The 19,410-nt window shown below is 45.6% G+C and overlaps 1 protein-coding gene across 1 annotated transcript in view; it reads left to right on the forward strand.

Annotated features, from left to right (window-relative positions):
* Positions 1-19,410, forward strand: part of PRKCH (protein kinase C eta) — an 895,425-nt gene that overhangs the window by 567,945 nt on the left and 308,070 nt on the right. Inside the window, exon 8 of the mRNA XM_069638927.1 lies at positions 9,864-9,986. Coding sequence (XP_069495028.1) covers positions 9,864-9,986 — 123 coding nt within the window. The remainder of the gene's footprint in view (positions 1-9,863; positions 9,987-19,410) is intronic.

Genomic DNA, 19,410 nt, shown 5'->3' on the forward strand with positions numbered 1-19,410 from the left:
GCCACGCCAGAGCCTGACCAGTGATACCCAGGTTGTCACGGAGACGGTTGAGCAGGATGGCATGGTTGACAGTGTCAAAGGCAGAAGAGAGTTCAAGCAGAATAAGAACGCAAGGGGTGTTAGAGTCGAGGGTAGAGAGCAGGTCTTCACGGATGTTCAGGAGAGCATTTTCCGTGCTTCTGGCAGCTCTGAAGCCAGACTGATGGTCATGAAGACAACCAACAGATTCAGTGTGGAGATTGAGTTGGGAGATGGCCAGTTACTCCAGGAGCTTTCCCAGGAAGGGAGTTATGGAGATTGGGCGATAGTTAGCCGGGCAGGAGGGGTCGGCAGAGGGTTTCTTAAGAAGAGAGTGCACAAGGGAGTGCTTCAGGGGGGAAGGGAAGACTCCGGTGGCGAAGGAGTGATTGCAGATATCCACCAGGGCAGGAGCTAGGAAGTCGATGTGATCATTGATAGTTTTGGAGGAACAGGTGGGAACCTGTTTCAATAAGACTTTCATAGATCAGACTTGTCTAGAAACTTCTTCTGGAGAGAAAAGGGGAAAGGTAGAGAAGGAGGGAGGAGGGGTGGCAGCAGAAGGGCCAGAGGAAGAGCAGGGAATAGCGGGAGGGGGTGAGAGGGTGAGAGGATGAGAGTGAGGACAGGATGTCCTGAGTTTTCGAAATGAAGTGAGAGGCCAATGCCATGCAAAGGGCCTGGGAAGGGACAGGAGAGGTAGAGAGTGCGGCAGGATTGGCCAGTTCCTTGCAGATTTTAAAGAGTTCAGCTGAGTTGTTAGATGCCGCAGAGACGCTGGCTTGGATATGAGCTCTCTTCTTGGTGAGGACGAAGAGCCGGTATTGCCTTTGCGGCAGGCCAGTTTGTCAGAGGATGAACTTGAAGCACACCATTTCCTCTCGGCAACCCTGCACTTGTGTTTTAGGCTGACGAGGTCTGAGTCAAACCAGGAGTTGCACTTGGCTTTGGGCTTCAGGCGGATTCTCATGACAGGGGCAAGGATGTCAAGAGTATCCGATATAGCAGAGTGGAGAGTGGAGAGGGCTGTGTCAGGGTGAGAGTTAGCCAGGGAGGGAGGAGGAGGAGGTGAGAAGGTGGCAGCGAAAGCCTCAACTGACATGCGCTTCATGGATCGGGTGACCAAGAAGGTGGGTGGCAGTGGTAGAGGTGGCTTGGCCTGCGGGGTAGGGAGGGTGAGGTGGTAGGAAAGAAGAAAGTGGTCACTCCAGGAGATAGGAGTGTAGAGAGGGATAGAGAGGGGAAGGACTGAAGAGAGCAGAACATCGAGAGTGTGCCCTGCAGAGTGAGTCAGGCCAGAGGGGAGAATAGTGAGAGAGAGGGAGTCACAGAGGTCATGAAAGAGTTCAGAGGTGGGACAGGAGGCATCCAGGTGGATGTTGAAGTCTCAGAGGAGGAGGAGGAGTTGAGAGGTTGAGGCCAGGAGTGAGGAGGAGAGGTCCGCCCACTCAGAGAGGAAGGAAGAAACCTGACCAGGTGGCCGATAGATAGTAACCACACTAAGGGAATGGCAAGGCGAGAGAGAGAGCCTGCAGACGAGGCATTCAAAAGAGCAGTAGGCCTGCGTAGGAATGATAGAGGCAGGAATCCAGGAATGTTTTAGAGGATAACCTCCACTACCCTGTGTGTTCTCTTATGACTTACCCTTATTTTTCTTTTTGTGGCCCTTCTGGGAGGAAGTTTTAACAGATCCCCCACACTCCTTATCTTTGGGCTTTTCCCCCTCCTCCTGCTTAACAGGACGAGTCTTGTCTTTATGGGACACTCTATGTGACACCCACAAATCTGCTGCAATGGCCAGCTTCTTAGGATCTTAGGATCGAACTCCTTTGAATCTGCCAGGTGCTGCTTAAGCTCCGGGGAACAAGATGCAAAAATATGTTCAAGCATGACAAGACATATCATACCCTCAAAGGTGGAGACTGTATAGCCTTCAACCCAGCCAGTCAAGTTTTTTAAAGAATAAGTCACATATGGCAAGTCCTTCCTTCCTTCTTTGTTTCTTTCAGTACTGTCTAAAACTTTTCAAGTATTGGGCTGGAGTCTTCCCAAACTTTAAAATGCAAGTTTGCTTCAACGTTGCAAAATCTAGTCTTTCAGCTTTTGACATTTCCATAATAGCACTGCAGCCAGAATGGGTTAGTCTGTTGAGCAACCATGCAATCTTATAAGCATTTACAACCTATTGAACCTCACATGCATACTCAAATGTATTCAACCAGTTCATAATGTCATTCTTCTCATCATACACACTGAGCAGATCTTTAGGAAATCTAGAATGAGAGGAGGACCCAGACCCATGTCCAGATCCCCTGGATCCTGGTGAAACTTGGCCAGTTCCAACTGGTGATCCCTGTCTTTCTGTTTTTCTGCCTGTTCTACTTTCAGCTTAGCCATTTGAAATTCAAGCTCCTTCTGCTTAAACAGCAGCTCTTGCTTCTTGAATTCCAGCATGGCCTCAGCATCAGAGCTTGCAGAGGAAACACTAGACATAGCATCTACCCTGTCATCATGGGCACCATGGATGAGGGCAGTGACAGAACCGTCAGTTCTGCCAGTGGGAGCAGCCCCACCTCCTTCTGCACCTTCATCAGAAGCTATGGCATCGAGTTGTAACTCTTGCCATTCCATGACTCTCTGGATCATTTCCAATTTCCAATTGTTTACCTTTTGCAGGTAAACCCCTCCCAGTAAACATCTTTCTCAATGTTTCTGATCTAGAAGCATTTAAGGCTATGAAGGTACTTGTTTCCATTATAATAGATAGGTCTATGGCCTTTACAGTTATCCCTACAAAGTCACTATGTGTCCTGGATAGGAATAACTTCAAATGCCTTCACTAGTGCGCAACACTGGATACCTTCAGTCCTATCCCACCGGCGTACACCGGTGTACACCAATTTGTTAAGATGGATTTCTGAACTCTGACCTGGGGGGCAGAGGTTCACAAGGCCAGTCCAGTTTCTTGGAACAGGGTAACCTTCTGGACAAGCCAGACCAATCAAAGTAGCTTGATGGCAGTAAAGACTAGGTCTCAGGCAGGGTGAGGGTGACTGAAAGGCCTCAATGAGCACACAGAGTAAAGGACACTTACATTTATTTCAAGGCCTTTGAGTTTCAACACACAAATCAAATCACAGTAATACTATTAAGCCAACACAATCCTATCAAAATACATATATACAAGACCATTCAGATCTAAAGGGTTAATGCACAAAATGGGTCCACATCCTAAAAGGGGAAGGAAACAGGCAGTGCAAATAGTCTTTAGTCCCTTTTGCATCCAACACACTCCTAACGAAACGGCAGTCGAATCCCTTAGAAGAGTGGAGCCTAATGCTCAAATGTACATGCAATGCCAGCGCACGCGGTAGTTCAAATGGGCAAAACGGGGCCTCTTCAAGAGTCTGTAGCAACTCAGGAAGGTGGGCGAGGAGATGAAGAATAGGTTCCCACTATTCGAGGAGGGTCTCCGCTTGAGGGCAGAGTCGATTCCAAGAGTTGGGAACAGTTCGCTAGTTCGCACTAGCAGTGGAAAGGCCAGGGGCCACTAATGCGTAAAAATGGATGGAGGCTCTAGGGGCCACTGGTTAGGGTTGCGATTACTCACCGACCCACGGCACACTCCGGACCAAACTTCGGCAGTCGAGTCCACTTCGGTTGCAGGTTCAAGTGCAGCAATTTGTTGGCTTTGCGGCTTTCAGCTCCAAAGATTCAGCGATGATTCCCAAACCGTACAATGGCGATTTCTCTGCTACTGGTGGATGGATCAGGCCAGTTTCACTGCAGCAGGCTTCAGGGGCAAGAGGGGAACAAATGCAGCGCACCTGCAAAGTTAGTCACCATGGCTGGGCGACACGGTAACTGCGTATACTCCGGTTCTCGCGCACTCGTCTCACTTCAGACCTGGGAATGCCAAGTGTATGAAATTCGGTGTGAGGGTGCCGTGAACACAGAGCTAGCAATATACCAAGTTTCGAGGGCCTCCTTGAAAAGGCAGCGGGATCAGGGCAAAGAGTCTCTCTAAGCTGGTCAGCCCACTGGTTGGCCCAGGCACACTTCAGAGAAGGCTTACTTGCAGGGTTTGATGAAGATGCCGAGAATAGTTGGTCCCACTATTCCAATGGGTCGAAGCGGCTTCTCAGACCTTCTAGGACGACCAGATGCAAAGGGGTCCCACGGGACAACGGGCTCAGGGTGCCAAACCTTCCAGCGGGTCACCAGCGGTTCGTCGACTCGGCTTCTTAGTTTCAGGATACTTGGATCCTATCCTTCGTTCAGTGAGAACTCCAGAGATCGACATGGTATGGGTGTTTGGGGCCTTCTCTTATCCAGAATCTCCTTCGCGCCAAAACAAAGAGGACCCAATGGGAGATCTACTCACATACAGGCATACCATACTTGGAACAATCACAGACCACGGTGGTCCCAGGCATTCACAGCACTCCAGACTCTCTGGCACCCAGGATGTTTATTGGAACCAGACGTTCCAGCCCACATCCTGAAGCACACACACAAGGCATGTAGAAGCCAGCGAAAGCTTGGCGTTTTGCGGGAGAATGCATGCTCAAATAAGGACTGACCCGGGTCGGCTCGACCTGGGGAAGGTGAAGGGCAAGATGGCCAAAGGACACGACAAAGAACCTTGTGTCATGGCAATTTTGGAGCCAGGCCACCTATTCGTGCCAAACACAGTAATCACGGTTTACCTGGCAGAAAACGGATAAAAATATATGAAATGATAAGCTGCCACCAGCCCTGACTGAGGCACATCTGCGCTTCTCCTAAAAAATCCTTCCAGAGTATCTGGGGCCTTTGGAAATGACTAATAGACCAAAGTGTACTTTACTGGAAGGTACATTGTAGACTTGTTACATGTTGCACAAAAGTTGCAACATTGAAAAGGACTAAGGGAAACACAGTCTCCCAGTACTTAATGTCTTAACGGCATGTCAGTTTCCCCATGAAAAGTGAGCAAAAAGCCCAGAGGAGTGCAGCAGAAGGCTAGGCTCCTCTGATAAAGTCAGACTATGGTGTTTAACATCAGCAAAAAGTTGGGGGGTACACAACTGGAGGGAAAATTACACATAAATGGGAATCTTTCCTAACACCCACCAGACATGGAAGTGTCTGGGGAGACCCGCGAGTCACCAAGCCAACCACAACGAATCACATGGAAACCTTTACGCCTCTTTGAACAAATATAGACTGCAAACCATCCTGATAAGCGAGGCGGGGTGTGGCAGAGAAATAGGCACAAACCCTTTAAGAGGGACGGACCATATGACCTGGGAGGAAGGCGGGAGGAGGGCAGAAAAGGAGGGGTCTGTGAAGCGGGAGTCAGTTTGTAACAGGAAATAAAGGAGATATGATATCCAGACTTATGGCTCCCGTGTTGTATGTGAGAAGGCTGAGCAGCGCCTAACAATGCCCTAAACTATGGTCTGCATTTGAATACTCTGGGCTGCGTTTGTTGTATAAAGGTGGTGCTTGCAGTACACAACCATATGCCAAGAACTGTGTGTTCCAGCTACGTAAACAAAAATGCTCCCGATTGAAAATCATTTTGTGTTTCCTGGAAATGCACAACTATGATTTGTCTAGATGTAACATCACAAATCCCCACCTAAAATCACAGATAAGCAGGAGTTAAGTGGGATCTAAGGTGGGCTGTCTACAGGGGTGAACTGGGAACCAAAAGAGGCCCTGAAAATAATGTTCAAAGTGGCCCCACATTACACATTTTTAGCAAGTCCAACCCTTTTCCTATGGAAACATTTGGAAGTAACACACAAAAGAGGCGCAGAGTGCTGAGGCCTACCGGGAAATCTCCAGAGTTCTGTATAGGCAAGGTCACCCCTGGTTGTCAGAAAAAGAACTGTGAGCTATTGGTTAGTTATTCAATTTAAAAGGTTTTGTTAAAGTTACAATGTAAAACCACACAACCTCTCAAATTCACTATACAAGATATTCACAAACCATATTTCACCCCACGTGTGGTGCCAGACCTCACACATGAAGTTGCAGATGGTGTCAATATGGACATTACATAGGAAATCATTGTATGGATAAAGCACAACTTTCTTTTCTTATTATTTTATAATAAGACCAAAACTTTTTTTATTATTTATAACATAAAAATGTGTGCTAAGCCTTTTATTTGTTTATTCGTGATATGCTAAGCACCTGCTGCAACCAGTCCTTTCGTGGCGCTCTTTGCGCATAGGCGACCTGGGGTAATAGGATGGGGAAACTGATCATTCAGAAGCTTGAGAGAACTTCCGAAGGGGCAACTGCAGAAAACATAAACAAGAAGTGCAAAAATCACAGAGAATGTACTACAGAAGCTAAACAACAAGAGGGCGACGGTACAAGGAACACAATGGAGGAAAGAGGGGTAAGTGGCAGGTAGATTCTCACTGGCATAGAGGGTGCTGTTAGTGCAAAGGTCGCATGGGAGTGGGGATTGGGTGTGATGGAAGGCGGGCATGGAAGGATCGGTAGAAAGCAGAGTCTGGTAACCAGGATGAATGTTTTTTTTTTTAAAAGAGAAAAGTGTTCATTTTGTTTGTAAAGAGGAGATGGTTTTCCTCAGCTCTTTGGTCCTGTGGGGTTGGCATGCAGACAGAGGCCCCTGCTGAGTCAAATGTTTTTCAGTTTTTTTTTGTTTAAAGGGGTCTTCAAGAGTTTCCATGTTGTGGAGGATCTGTGACTTCTGGAAAGACAATACTTCTTGGTTGTAACGTTATGTCCAAGATTCAGTTGGCTCTTTGCAGGATGCAGAGGGTTTTTAATTCACCGTGGGCCGCTAGAGGGAGTCAATGCAATGCAATGAGGACTTGTGTGGTGTGGTCACAGGGTTTCAGGCCCAGCAGCATTGTGGCAGACTTGTTTGGGATCACCTGAAGTTAGTGGTGAAGGAGTTTATGGGGACCCAGATATAGGCTGCCACAGGATCTATATGTGAGAAGATCATTGTTTCATAACTTGCACTTTTAGGAAATGTTCGGTAAGGGTAAAATGTGCCTAAGAACATTCACTTGGAAAGGGGATTTCTGCGTAACCTTGAAAACCTGTTCGGAGATGGATAGGAGTCCATCAAATATAACACCCCGTTTTTTGCTGAGGTAGAGAGGGTGGGAGCGAGTGGAGGCCGGCCAAGCAAAAGGAACCAAGGGCAGGATGATGGAGCTGAAATAGAGGCTTTCAGTTTTTGATGCATTTAGGCCAAATCTGTTATCACAAATCCATTCATGGACTTTTAATAGAGAGTTCGAAATGGTCCTGAAGTCAAGAAACAAGCTGGTATTTTGACTGTGATCTGAGTATCCTCGCTGAAATCTAAAAGTTTACAAGGAAGGGGGAGAAGATGTGCGCTAAAGGTTTTAGGTAGATGTGAAAAGCCACAGGGACGAGATGGAAGCTTACAGTTCCCCACAGTTGAGAATGCTAGGTTTGGCCATAAGGCTGGGAAGGATTGACACAATCCACCGGAATACTGTACCATCTATGCTAAAGGAGCCCTGTAGTAATTTGAGAAGAACATTTTAGGACAAAGTGCTTTAAAATGTTGAATTCTGCTACCTTCAACAGGATGAGGATGTCAGGAATGCTGCTCTCCACTGCATGAAGGACTTTGTGCCTTATTACAGGTTTGGCAGTATTCCAGCGGCAAATCCACTTAGACTCCATGGGGATTTTGGTGGACTTAGCGCTGAATTTTGTCGATTTGCGGCACTAAAGTAGCATATTTACCACCGGCTTTTTGATAAATGTGAATCCTCCACTTCACCTCCTAACTTGTAGTATGGCGGTGCGGAAATGCGGCAACAACAGAGTTACCACTCAGTTATTTACCACTGATTTTTACTGCACCGCCGTACTCCTAATGAGCCCCTGTATCCCTTATGTTTAAAAGTGCAGATTCAGTGCCTCTGTAGAGTATATGACACCGGCAGGAACTAATCATAGTTTGGAAGATCTGAGCGAGACACACAGTGCCCATGGCAATAAATATGTAATCACTGATGTCTTGAGAGATGTGATTTCTAATTACTGCTTCAGTCGCCTTATAGAACAGCCCCTCCGTTGCTTTGCTCCCCTTAACAAGGTATTGAATTTTGCTACCCGTATATTCTCTACAACCTACCATGAACCTGACCCACATTGATACATTGACTATGTGCAGGCTGGCTTTCCATGCAAAATGTCGGCATATTCAAAACCTGTCTTCATGAGTTTAAATTCAGCCATGGGGAATCCCCACACCCCTTCCAGCTGACTCTACTTCCCGATGCTCCTCTTCTTGCGCTCTATGCGACCGAGCTCCCCTGAACCTAACCCTTTCTTATCTTCTGTTTTGTCACCCGCTTTCACAATTTCACCCTCCTGGCTCCCAACAGTGGAACACACTGCCCCCTGAAATGAAGAGTGTTCTAATAGCAGCAGGCATCAAAACTACCCTTAAAAATCATCATCTCTCCTAGGAGAGATCCGCAGAGTCACAGAGTGCTACCACTGCCCTCTTCCCCCGATGACCCACTGCTGCGGTCTCTTCTGGATTGCGTAATGATCTACATCTAAACATACGTTGAATCCTGAAGACGTATTATGTCTAATTGTGCTGTGCCCAGTTTGTCTTTCCTGCCCATTCCCCACCACCAGCCAGTGTATTGAATTAACTGCTGAATCATGACTTACTAGATGTTTGTGAGGCACCCAGCAATGTCCCCTGTGCAGGGCTTCCTGGCGAAGACCTTTTCACTTCCAACAAATGAATTCAAATACATAAATAAAGAAGGCCCTGCTTTGGGGAAGTCATGTGTTGCATTGCCATCTTTCTGAGCAAATAATAATAATAATTGGTTATTTATAGTGCGCTTAATACCCAGAGCTTTCTAAGCGTGGGCCCGGGGATTGAACCTGTGTTGCTCAGTGTTGTCTTTCTTCTAAGGCTGTGTTGCCCCTGAGCTATCCCCCCGATTGGCCTTCTGAGGCTTTGTGGCCTCACTGTGCTTCTTCCAGCTGAGGTTTTTCCAAAGGAATTTATAAGATTCAGGGACTGAAATCACCTATTGTTCTTTTAATGCAATCTTAATTGAAACTCGAGTTTGCAGCTCCTTAATGAAAAGTGGCGGATAACGGGGAGAAAGAAACCACTACTAGAACTAGTAAAAGCTGAACACAGAAATTTTTATGAGTTATTATGATCATCAAGTTGTAAAACGATGCACAGGGTTACTGCTTGTGTGTTCATTTTAAGTCCCAAACGAAAGGAATGGCATTGCAACTCCAAGTGGAAAAGGAAATGAAATTGGAAACTTGGACTCTTGCGTATAGGGCAAATTGTAAACAAATGTAAGTACTTAAAAAACGTGTGTGGAATGACTCCAAATACATTCTTCAGGGTATTTATCGTGAAATGGCAAAAGAGAAAAGGGTGTATTCTACTGTAGTGGCAAGCATCCATATTTTGGTGGTTTGCATTGACCATTTTAAGAAGCTAATTTCTACAATAGCCTATCCAGGAAGTGACCTATCCATGGACCTGCCAGATATGCCTCCAGTCAGCGCAACATAGCGTCTGACATTAATTTCAAGTTTAGAGCCATTTCCAGACCTCAGCCATCAAATTTCAATATAGAAAAATGTGGATTACCTACACGTTTCCTTTGGCACGGTCAGGACATCTCTATGTTTGAATGTTTACTCTTTTTTTTGTTTTGTTTAACTCCTCATGAAATGTCTTTCCATTTTTGCCAAATGCATTGATTGCATTTTAACGAGCACGTTTCCTCCTCTTTCCCCTCCTTTCTCCCCGCCCCCCCAATAATGGCCCGACACAGAATTGGAAGGAGCATCACAGTCATAGTCAACAGAATGGATCTAGACCAACAGGCTCGCACTCGCGGATTGGAATTGAAGACTTGCACTTCATTCGAGTTTTGGGAAAAGGCAGCTTTGGAAAGGTGAGTTGGGTACCATCTTATTGAGTGCAGTCAATTCGGTAGCTGGAAGATTCTCTCTTCCATTCATCTTCCAGGAAAAGCCAAAGAGACTTTGGGTAACATCACGAGTTTGTTGGTATTTCAGTAGGAAATACTGCCAAACCTATTTACTGTTACCCCCACTTGGTCTTACAGATTTACCACAGTTACAGTTGATTTTAACGAATGAAATTACAGAGAATGAATTTACAGCGAAACATTAATAACGAAAATATATCGATTTTAGTATTTATTTTTTTATTTTATTTGGGGGTCCTACCAAGCCCTCCATTTCCCCATGCTTTTGAACCTACACCAACCCCCCCCTCCCCACCCATTTTAACCCCTTACCCCACAACCTGCATATATATATATATATGTGTGTGTGTGTATTTATTTATTTATTTTGCGTTGTAAATCCATTCTCTGTTTTTTATTCTCTATTATCACTGGATACCATTAACCACCACGTTATGGGTGGGTTAAAGGCAGTGTTAATTAGTATACTTGGAGTCCCTAGGGCTCGATGTGGAATTTTGAGCATTGCCTAGCCGATACTTTCTCTGGTTTTGGCCAGTAAAAGGGAGAAGATACCGCCACCTTTCCATGAAACACTGAAATTGGCAATGCAGTAAAATGACAGTAACAGAATTACCATTACTTTAACACAATTACTTAAGTGATTCAAAGTTGGTGGGACTTTTTTGTTTGACGGAATATTTTCCAGGTTTGCTTGATCCTAGTCCTGTTGAATGTTTTGCGCATTGTCATGTTCCTTCTGTGCCCTCATCTTGGCAGACGTTCAGGTTGGGGGATAGATATCTAATCCTCTTCTTCACTGAATTTGCTGGTTAATGAGAGTTGTGGTATCGGGAATGACATTCTGGTGGCAACCCTTCTGAAAGTGTACAATGATTACTCATCGATTTATATAGTAAGCAGAGTCAATTGTTGTCTGATGAAGTAATTAGCACCTTATGCAATCTCGTGGGATTAGCACAATAACAGTACCCTCGCTTATGTATGGAGATTTAAAATACAAATAACTTCTAATATACACTTTGTCCCCCATGGAAGTGGAAGCGATTGCGGTGAGGTTTTAGGAATACTTTTTTAAAAGTGTTTTAAGTGTTTATTTATTTTTCACTAGAAAATGTAGAATAAGTCAGAGTTTGTAAACAATATAAGACTGGGGATATGTTTCTCAGTGATAATTTGTCTTGGCTTCTTAAATTTTTAGCAGGATCGCATCCTCTCATGGTCTACCGAGAAGCAGGGGTTTTCTAAAGAGTGGAATCAATAAATTATAATCTGGCATGGTACGAGAAACTGTTCCTGGTGGGGTCCAGCTTGTCCTCATAACATCTTTCGTGGTGTGTGGCCTTGTCGTTAAAGAGCACAAAACTTACTTGAAATGCTCTAGAATCTTTGGAGGCTCATTGTGGTTCAGAAATATGTGTGATCAAGCACGAGGAACATAATTCACTGAGCGCTTTGTGGTTTGCATGAAACTCGCCAGAAAAGATCAAAATAGGCTTTCTGTTCTACTGCAGTCAGTTGCTTCCAGCTGCATTGTTTGACTAGATGACTGTTAATCCAAGTCCTGGGTACACTTTCAGCCTCATGGTTGGTTTACTGCAGGACTATGTTTGGGACTTTTTCTCTGAAGAGAAGCATGAAGGTCTGATCAATGTCAGTTTTGCAAACTGATACTGCAATGTAATAATTTCCATAATCAAATAGCCATTCTCCTGACATACCAGTGGAGTGATCAAATAGACAGATCGACCAATTGGTACAGGTAGCAGATGCAGGGGTGCAGTGGGGATGACAGAAGGGGAAATCCAGAAGGCAGGTGTGGTCAGGTGTCCAGGATAAAAGAAAACAAAAAGAAACACAAAACACAAATCCCAGGGCAAATCCAGCTAACCAATACAGGACGCCGTCCAAAAGCCAATCCACCAAGAAGAAGCCAGGTGGATGCCAGGAATTCAGTCCAACCAACATGGGAGCTACAAAAGCGAAACATCCAGCTACAAAAAATGGTCAAAAATAGATATCCAGATAATCCATGGAAGAACACATGGGTTCCACAAAGCAGCTCAAAGAAAAATGTTGAGAAGCAGGGACCATTTGGCCTTCTGCTTCTTCTAGCCACCCGGCTCCCGGGTGCAGCAAATCATGGCCAGCAACTGGAGTTCCACTTTCCCCTAACTGCATTTTTTCTTGCGTGTTAATTTTGCCATAAAAACTCTTTTCCATTTCGATTTCCATCCTATTTTTCTGTATTAAATGTGTAATCGCTAAGGACTTAATAGATGAAATAAGTTTTTCAAACTCCAAACTCCTCCCAATCAGACGCATGTATTCTCACTCTCCCCACACAACCAGCACAGACACATTCGTACAGACCACCCACTTCACCAGAGGGATTTGCCTGCTGTCAATCCACGCAATTCCCAAACAGGCACAGCACCACTCTTTAACTACGGCATCTCAGGCACATCACGGCACAAATGGATTACCACACTTCCTCTAGCCACCAATCGGCTCAGATGGAGCACTGCCTTCCGTCCGTGCTTCAGTAGGCATGTGCCAGGATACATTCATCCTGCCTCACTAGCCACTGACACCGGGGAGAAGAGAAAATAGAGGAGATGAGACAGTGGGAAAGGATTGAGAGACAATGAGTAGGTCTAGTGGCTACATTGCCAAAAAATACTGAACCGCAGACTTTGGAAAATAGAAGATATGCATTCAAATCCTGGCTTCCTCACTTGACCAAAGTTATCTGATCCTGACCACTTCACCTCCGCTCCTGCTGCTCCTGTCTCCCTATTTACCAAATGCATGAGTGCTTAGAAGTAAACTGAACAGCAGTTTAATGTGCTAGATGAAATCAAAAAGATTTTAAAAGAGAAGAAAGTGGGCTGATAAGGGCCACATGGAGTGCTGTGAGGGACACAGTAGGAAGTGCGAGAGCTACAGGGAACCGTAGGAGGGGTCAAGGCCACACTAATATGGAACATTGAAAGTTGTGCAAGGAGAGTTGTGCTGTCATAAGGAATATTATGAAAGTGAATGAAATCACTGGATGCATAAGTGAGTGCTGGGAGTTGTGGATCTGTAAACTCAATGCTCTCCTTTTCTGTCTCTTCTTGACATTGATAGTTTTGAAGGAGACGAGAGATTGTTTCACCAGGGTTGGGTGGCACTCAGTTTTCCCAGGATGGGGAACATTGGTGCTACATCCCCAACATCTTAGAGTATTATTTGAGTATGTCTTTGGCACAGGGTTGGTCGACTGTTTGATGCCTACCACGGTGTCTGGGAGACATTGGTAATATGTGTTTCAACAAATATGGGTTTTGGCAGTGTATTTTCATGGCTTAGTGACCTGGCTTTGTGTGGTCTGCAGTACGTGGCTGGGTTTCAAATGTTTTTTTTTACCATGTTTATTTTTGATTCGAAGGCATATAAGTGATTACAACATAGCATTTGACAACATTAATTTCTTACTTATGTTCATGTCTTACAGTTCGTTAGAGTTCGCATTACCTCCAAAGATTTTCGGTTTTCAATTCCCTCCCTCATCCCCCCTCCCCTACTCACCCTTTCCTTTTTTTTTTTTATCCCCACGCCCCCTATGCATAATCCCTCTCCCCCCAACTTTAAGCACTATTTTACACTTTAGAGTCCAGACTATTTAGAATTGTCTTCCCCACCTTAACATTAGGGTCTCATTGCCTTTGTGTTTGGGAGAGTTCAGGTTACATGTGTGTTCCGGAGCAAGCGGGGTTTGAAGAATAAGGCTTCTCTGTCCCGTACATGTTCATGGAATGGATTCCAGGTAGTTAAGAATCATAGGTATTTACCAGTACTGATGGCGCATATCTTCTCCATAGCCATCACACCGCAGATATTAACCCACCAGCATGCTGAGATTGGGCCTTCTTCGTTTTTCCAATTTTGTGCACGAGTCATTCTGGCTGCTGATAGTAGATGGGTGATAAGCTTAGCTGTCGCTCCTGACATTGCATATTTCCCTTCTATAGGTACTTCTAAGAGAATTGTCTTCGGGGATCTCGGCAGTTCAACCCCTCAAATGTCTTTTATGTAGCCTAGTATTTCCTTCCAGTAGGCAACTGCTTTAGGACACATCCACCACACATTAAACAGGTCTCCCTTCTCACCACAGTTCCTCCAGCAGTTTGGTGAGTATGACTTTGTAATTTTGTGAATGCGGTTCGGGGACATATACCATCTGAGGCACAGTTTGTACGCGGATTCCTTTATTGTGGTGCATCTGGAAGTGCTGTGTGCACGTGCCCATATTTGGTACCATTCCTCCTCTGTTAGTGACTCTTGCATGTCTCTTTCCCAGTTCGTTTTTGATTGCGAGATGGTCGGTTGGTTGGTCGTTGGAGAGGAGTTTGTAGAGTCTGGAGACCCCCTTTGCCATGTTGCCTTCCTGAAGCGACAGTTCTAGGCCTGATGGCGTTCTCATGCCCGCCTTCTTCACCGTTGGGTGGGTAATCCAGTGTCTAATTTGCGCATATCTATAGCGTTCATTTTCCCCTATATTGAATTTCAACTGGCAATCTGTGAAGAGCAATGGAGAACCGTCTTTGTACATGTCTTTCAGATGCATAGTTTCTGCCCCTGACCAACCCGCCCAATATCCTCGCCGAAGCGGTGTGAAACCTGGGTTGCCCATCAGTGGCGTATATGGTCCCAATCCACTCAGAATGCGTTTCTTTTTCCGAGCTTTATCCCAATTTAGCAGAGACCATTTTGTCATTTCCAGTAAGGCTTCTCTATTGTTACGGTTTTCTTTTCTCAGACTCAGAAGGGCTATTAGGGGAGACGATGAAGCTGTTTGTTCATTTCTAGACCATCCTTTATGATCCTCTGGTTTTACCCACCTCAACATTGGTGCTAATTGTGCAGCCAAAATGTAGCTGTCCATTTCTGGAACTCCCACACCGCCCAGGAGAGGGGAGCGCATTAGGATTCATTTCTGGATTCTGTTTTTTTTATTATGCCATATAAATTTGAATACCACGTTTTGCAGCTCTCGGATCTTGGCAGGCGGTATTGGCACTGGCAGTGAGCTCACTACATAGAGGAGACTGGGAGAATGGCCATTTTGACCGCTGCGATGCGGGCAAACCAGGACAGCTCCTGGGAGTCCCATCTGTGCATGTCTTCCTGTAGTTGTTTCCACAGCGGGGTTATGTTAGCCTGATATAGCTTGTTTGGTTCTCTGGCAAGGTGAATTCCTAAGTATTCCAGTTTTCATTCCACCCAGCGCATCGGAAAGGCCCTCTCCAATGTCTCGATATCTTCTCTCCTTGCTGTTATGTTCATAGCTTTTGATTTGGAGAAATTTACGGAGAACCCCGAGACCTGTCTGAATTCCTCCAGCTGGGCCATAGCTCTGGGCATTGGATTTTTTGGGTCTCCCATGAAGAGCATGATGTCATCCGCATACAGGGCTATTTTGTGGGTTTCCTGACCTATTGTAACTCCCTGGATACTGGCATCCTGGCAGATCTGCATTGCACATGGCTCCATTGCCATCGCGAAAATCAGAGGGGAGAGAGGGCAGCCCTGTCGTGTGCCTCTTCCAATCTCCACAAACTCTGTACCCTGACCATTGATCCTGAAGCTTATCGATGGATGTTGGTAATTGGCAAGCATCATTTTGGTAAATTCTGGACCACAACCAAAGTGCTCTAAAATCTGTCTCAGATAGCCCCAGTCCATGCTGTCGAAGGCCCGGGTGGCGTCCAGAGCTGCTACAACAAATGACTGTTGTGTACATCGCCCAGCATCTATGACATCTACTGCCCTTCTGACGTTGTCTTGTGTGTGCCGATCAGTGATGAACCCTGCCTGGTCCTCATGTATTATGCTTTGTAGAATTTCCATTAGGCGAGTTGCTAAAATTTTCGTATAGATTTTTGCACCTGTGTTCAACAATGCCATAGGCCAACAGCTCGCACAGTTTTTGGGGTCTTTGTCTGGCTTTAGGGGTTTCAAAGGTTTTTATGCTGGAAGTTGTTTTGGCTGGGTTTCTGTCAGTATGGATTATTAGGCTGCAACTTGATTTGTGATAGTGTTGAGGTTAGTGAGTGGTTGTATTTGTTGATAAGTGGTTGTCCTGGTAGATTTTCTTTTGTACAGGTTTTGTATGATAGTTGATGTGTGGTTTAGTTTGTGGTACTGCATGTGATGTGTGGCAGTACTGGTTGTTGATTGGCTGTGCTAGCTTGATGAATGTCTATTCTGGGTGACAGCAAGCAATATGCTACATGTCGCTTTACAGCCATTTTGAATTGCCCACCTTGTTGACCGGATCAGGTTTGGCGTCATTTTGACTGGCCACCCTGATGGTCTTATCCACCCAATGGGTTGTTTCATCTGAAGTTGGAAAGGGAGTGAACTAGTGAATTGTTCTCCTATTGGTACGACGCAACCCCTGGGCCAAGGTCTAGTTGAAAGATCTGCTTTGGTTCTCCTGCCTGCACAATTAGGAGGATTTATATACTGTACAGTCGATGACCAAGCTGAACGGGAAAATGTGGGCCCTCTCTGAGCCACACTGAAGTATTCTCCTGGTCTCAAAGTATGTAATGATGATGCAGAATCCAGGTCAGGATAATATAAAAGGAATGCTCCTTTATTAAGTCTTGGTTACAGATGTAGATCAGATGTAGGAGAGTGGTAACAAGCATCCTTCTAGTTCCACTGTCCCTCTACTAGTGCACAAACAGTAACTTCAGGAACCCTCTGCATACTACATTCCACTTGCATGATACCATTCCAACACATTCCATGCAGCCTCGCAGTACATTGAACATAAACGTACATATGCAGATCACTACACGCGCCATGTGTTGCCATGAGCATCACAGCAGCTGGGAGCTGATGTGCTGGGCTCTAGCAATGCTTAGGAGAAAGGAAAGAAAATAACTTCCTCGTAACTCCCTATGCCACGAATGACCAGGTTCTGAAGGCAAGGAAGCATGGTGGAACTATAGATACTGGCAATTGAGGGTGGGCGTTGACCCCTTTTCCTTCTGTGAGCAATGCCCCGAACCAGGCTCTCCAGAAATAATTGAGTTGTGCTAGGAGCTTTATGTGGGTTGCTATGCCGGTCTGGGAGGCTGGGTCCCTCTTGGGCTACATTCTCATGTTAAGAGAGCTGCAGGTGTTGTCTTGGGTATTCTAGGGGTGCACCGTTGGTTTACTAGATTGGACCAAAGGAGTGGGGCTAGCTCTATTCTGATAAACCTCTGGAACTCGGCTGGATGAGCACTTTCAGATGCATGATCTGTTGTAGTTTAGGGAGTTTTGGCACAGAGCAGGACATACTAACGGGTGTAGAAACCATTGGAAATATGCAGCGTAGGAGTGCAGAAATTAGACATCTTTGGGGTAAGGCCCGAGTCGTCGTGTTTGGGAAAGCACAGATTGACAGTTGTGTTGAAATGCAGACGAGCATTCATTAGGCCCTCCCAAATAGAATTAGAGAATGAGCAGATCCCAGTGCATATAGAAACTGAAAATGACTTGCTAAGTGTCAAGATCATATGGAATTTGCTGTATTTTTTCCAGATTGATGTGGGAGGGTGGCAGGGCAGTGGTTTAGTCAACATAAGTGTTCACTTTTCAACAACTGTGTGCAACATTACCTGTACTATTGGTTCCGATAGAGATGTTGTGGAGTGCTACTCGTAATTTTCAGGTTGATCCAAATCACTTGTTGGCCCTGTGAAAATTGTCAAGGTAGTGAGTTTGGGCATATATTAGAAGTTACTTTAGATAGCCATGTCGGCTGATGGGCTAATTGCTCTGGGGGAGACAAGGAATGTAAATGAAGCGTTGCCCAATTGACGGGACGCAGTCCCTGGCAAAGGGGATGAGAGGTTGCTCCATGTGCGATCTACCATCTGGCAAAAGCTGTGGATGGTTACTTGCCCGGAAAAAATGTGGATGACAATGACATAGCAACTTTAATGTGTAAGTGGGTGCATTTCAGAGTTTTGTAGCTGTGGGACTGCTATGTTCCTTCTAAGCAGCTCAAGTCCCAAGCATTGTGTATTCTTTACCTGTAAATGGAGCTATGATGCTTTAGTAGCCTCTGAAAGAGACAGGGACTGTGAAACTACATATTTATAGGTGGGCGCTCGCTCTTCCTTACATAAAGAGCACATGGTTGGAAGAAGGTTTCTGCTGAATCCATCCCTTCCTTTTCTACATAATTTCAGGACTGCTGGAGATTACCAGATAAAACCACTGCTGATGCACCGTCTTTGCCATTCCCAAGATGGCAGCACCCATATCATTTTAGACTTTGTAAAAGCTGTGACAACCACATGATGGCAGACATTACTTCCCTGGCAATTTACACTCGATCCTGGATGCTACTTGATAAAGGGAACAGTGAAGGTGAACCGTGTGTCTCCATACTTCCGTCAATGATCTCGGTTCATGTGTTGATGCCTTTTACACCCTTAAGCTTCATACTGGCCTGCTGCTCTTTCCCCCTCTCTCCGCATTCTCTATCCTCACCTCATCGTCGTTGTTAATGTACTTCACACAGAATTCCTATAGTATTGGTTGCACCTTCCCATCTTCAGGTGACGTCAACAGGTAAGGGGATCTTGCTTTACAACCATGCTGCCTTGGGGTGGTGACAAGACTTGCAGAGCTAGGGGATGAACTCCAGCCAACAGTAAAGAGGCAGACAGAAAAATCTTTGAGAAATACATGAAACCTTTGAGGAGGAAACAGAAAAGAAAAGCAAGAGTGAAAGGAACCATTAGGGCTCTACAGGAGGAGGCCGCTGTTGCAACAGAGTGGAACGAAAGATAAGGAAAGCATGGTGGCTAGAAAGAGCAGACACAGAGCATTGGGACGCACCATGCCTGGGACCATGGGGGGGGATCTCATGTCGTCTCCCCACAAAACGCTAATAGTGTGCACCGAAAAACGTCCAGAAGTGAGGTTGCAGAGGTCACAAACTTCCCTGTTGGCCATTTTGAAATGGATTATTCCACTCAGAAACAGTTCTAGTGCTCGCCACCGACCTAAACACTATGCATGGAGTTGTGCTGTCACACAAGTACCAAAGAGTTGTGATACCAAGCGCAAAAGGTTGTGACACAAGTCCCAAGAAATGGATGCAGAGTTCCTACAGATGTACCAGCAAGGACGCAGGTAGACGCAGTAGGAAATGGCAGAGTGGTGCAGTGGACATCCTGAGTCTGGGGCACCAGGGGTTCCTCCTAAATGGGTGAAGGAGGACAAGGGCCAGATACCTATGTTATCTAGGGTAACAACAACCAGACTTAAACACTTTCGCGTTTGTGGGCCACTCACCACAGCCACTTTGCCC

Source organism: Ambystoma mexicanum, chromosome 14, assembly GCF_040938575.1.
Source record: "Ambystoma mexicanum isolate Mex_15411 chromosome 14, UKY_AmexF1_1, whole genome shotgun sequence".
In the NCBI taxonomy this organism is placed as follows: Eukaryota; Metazoa; Chordata; class Amphibia; order Caudata; family Ambystomatidae; genus Ambystoma; species Ambystoma mexicanum.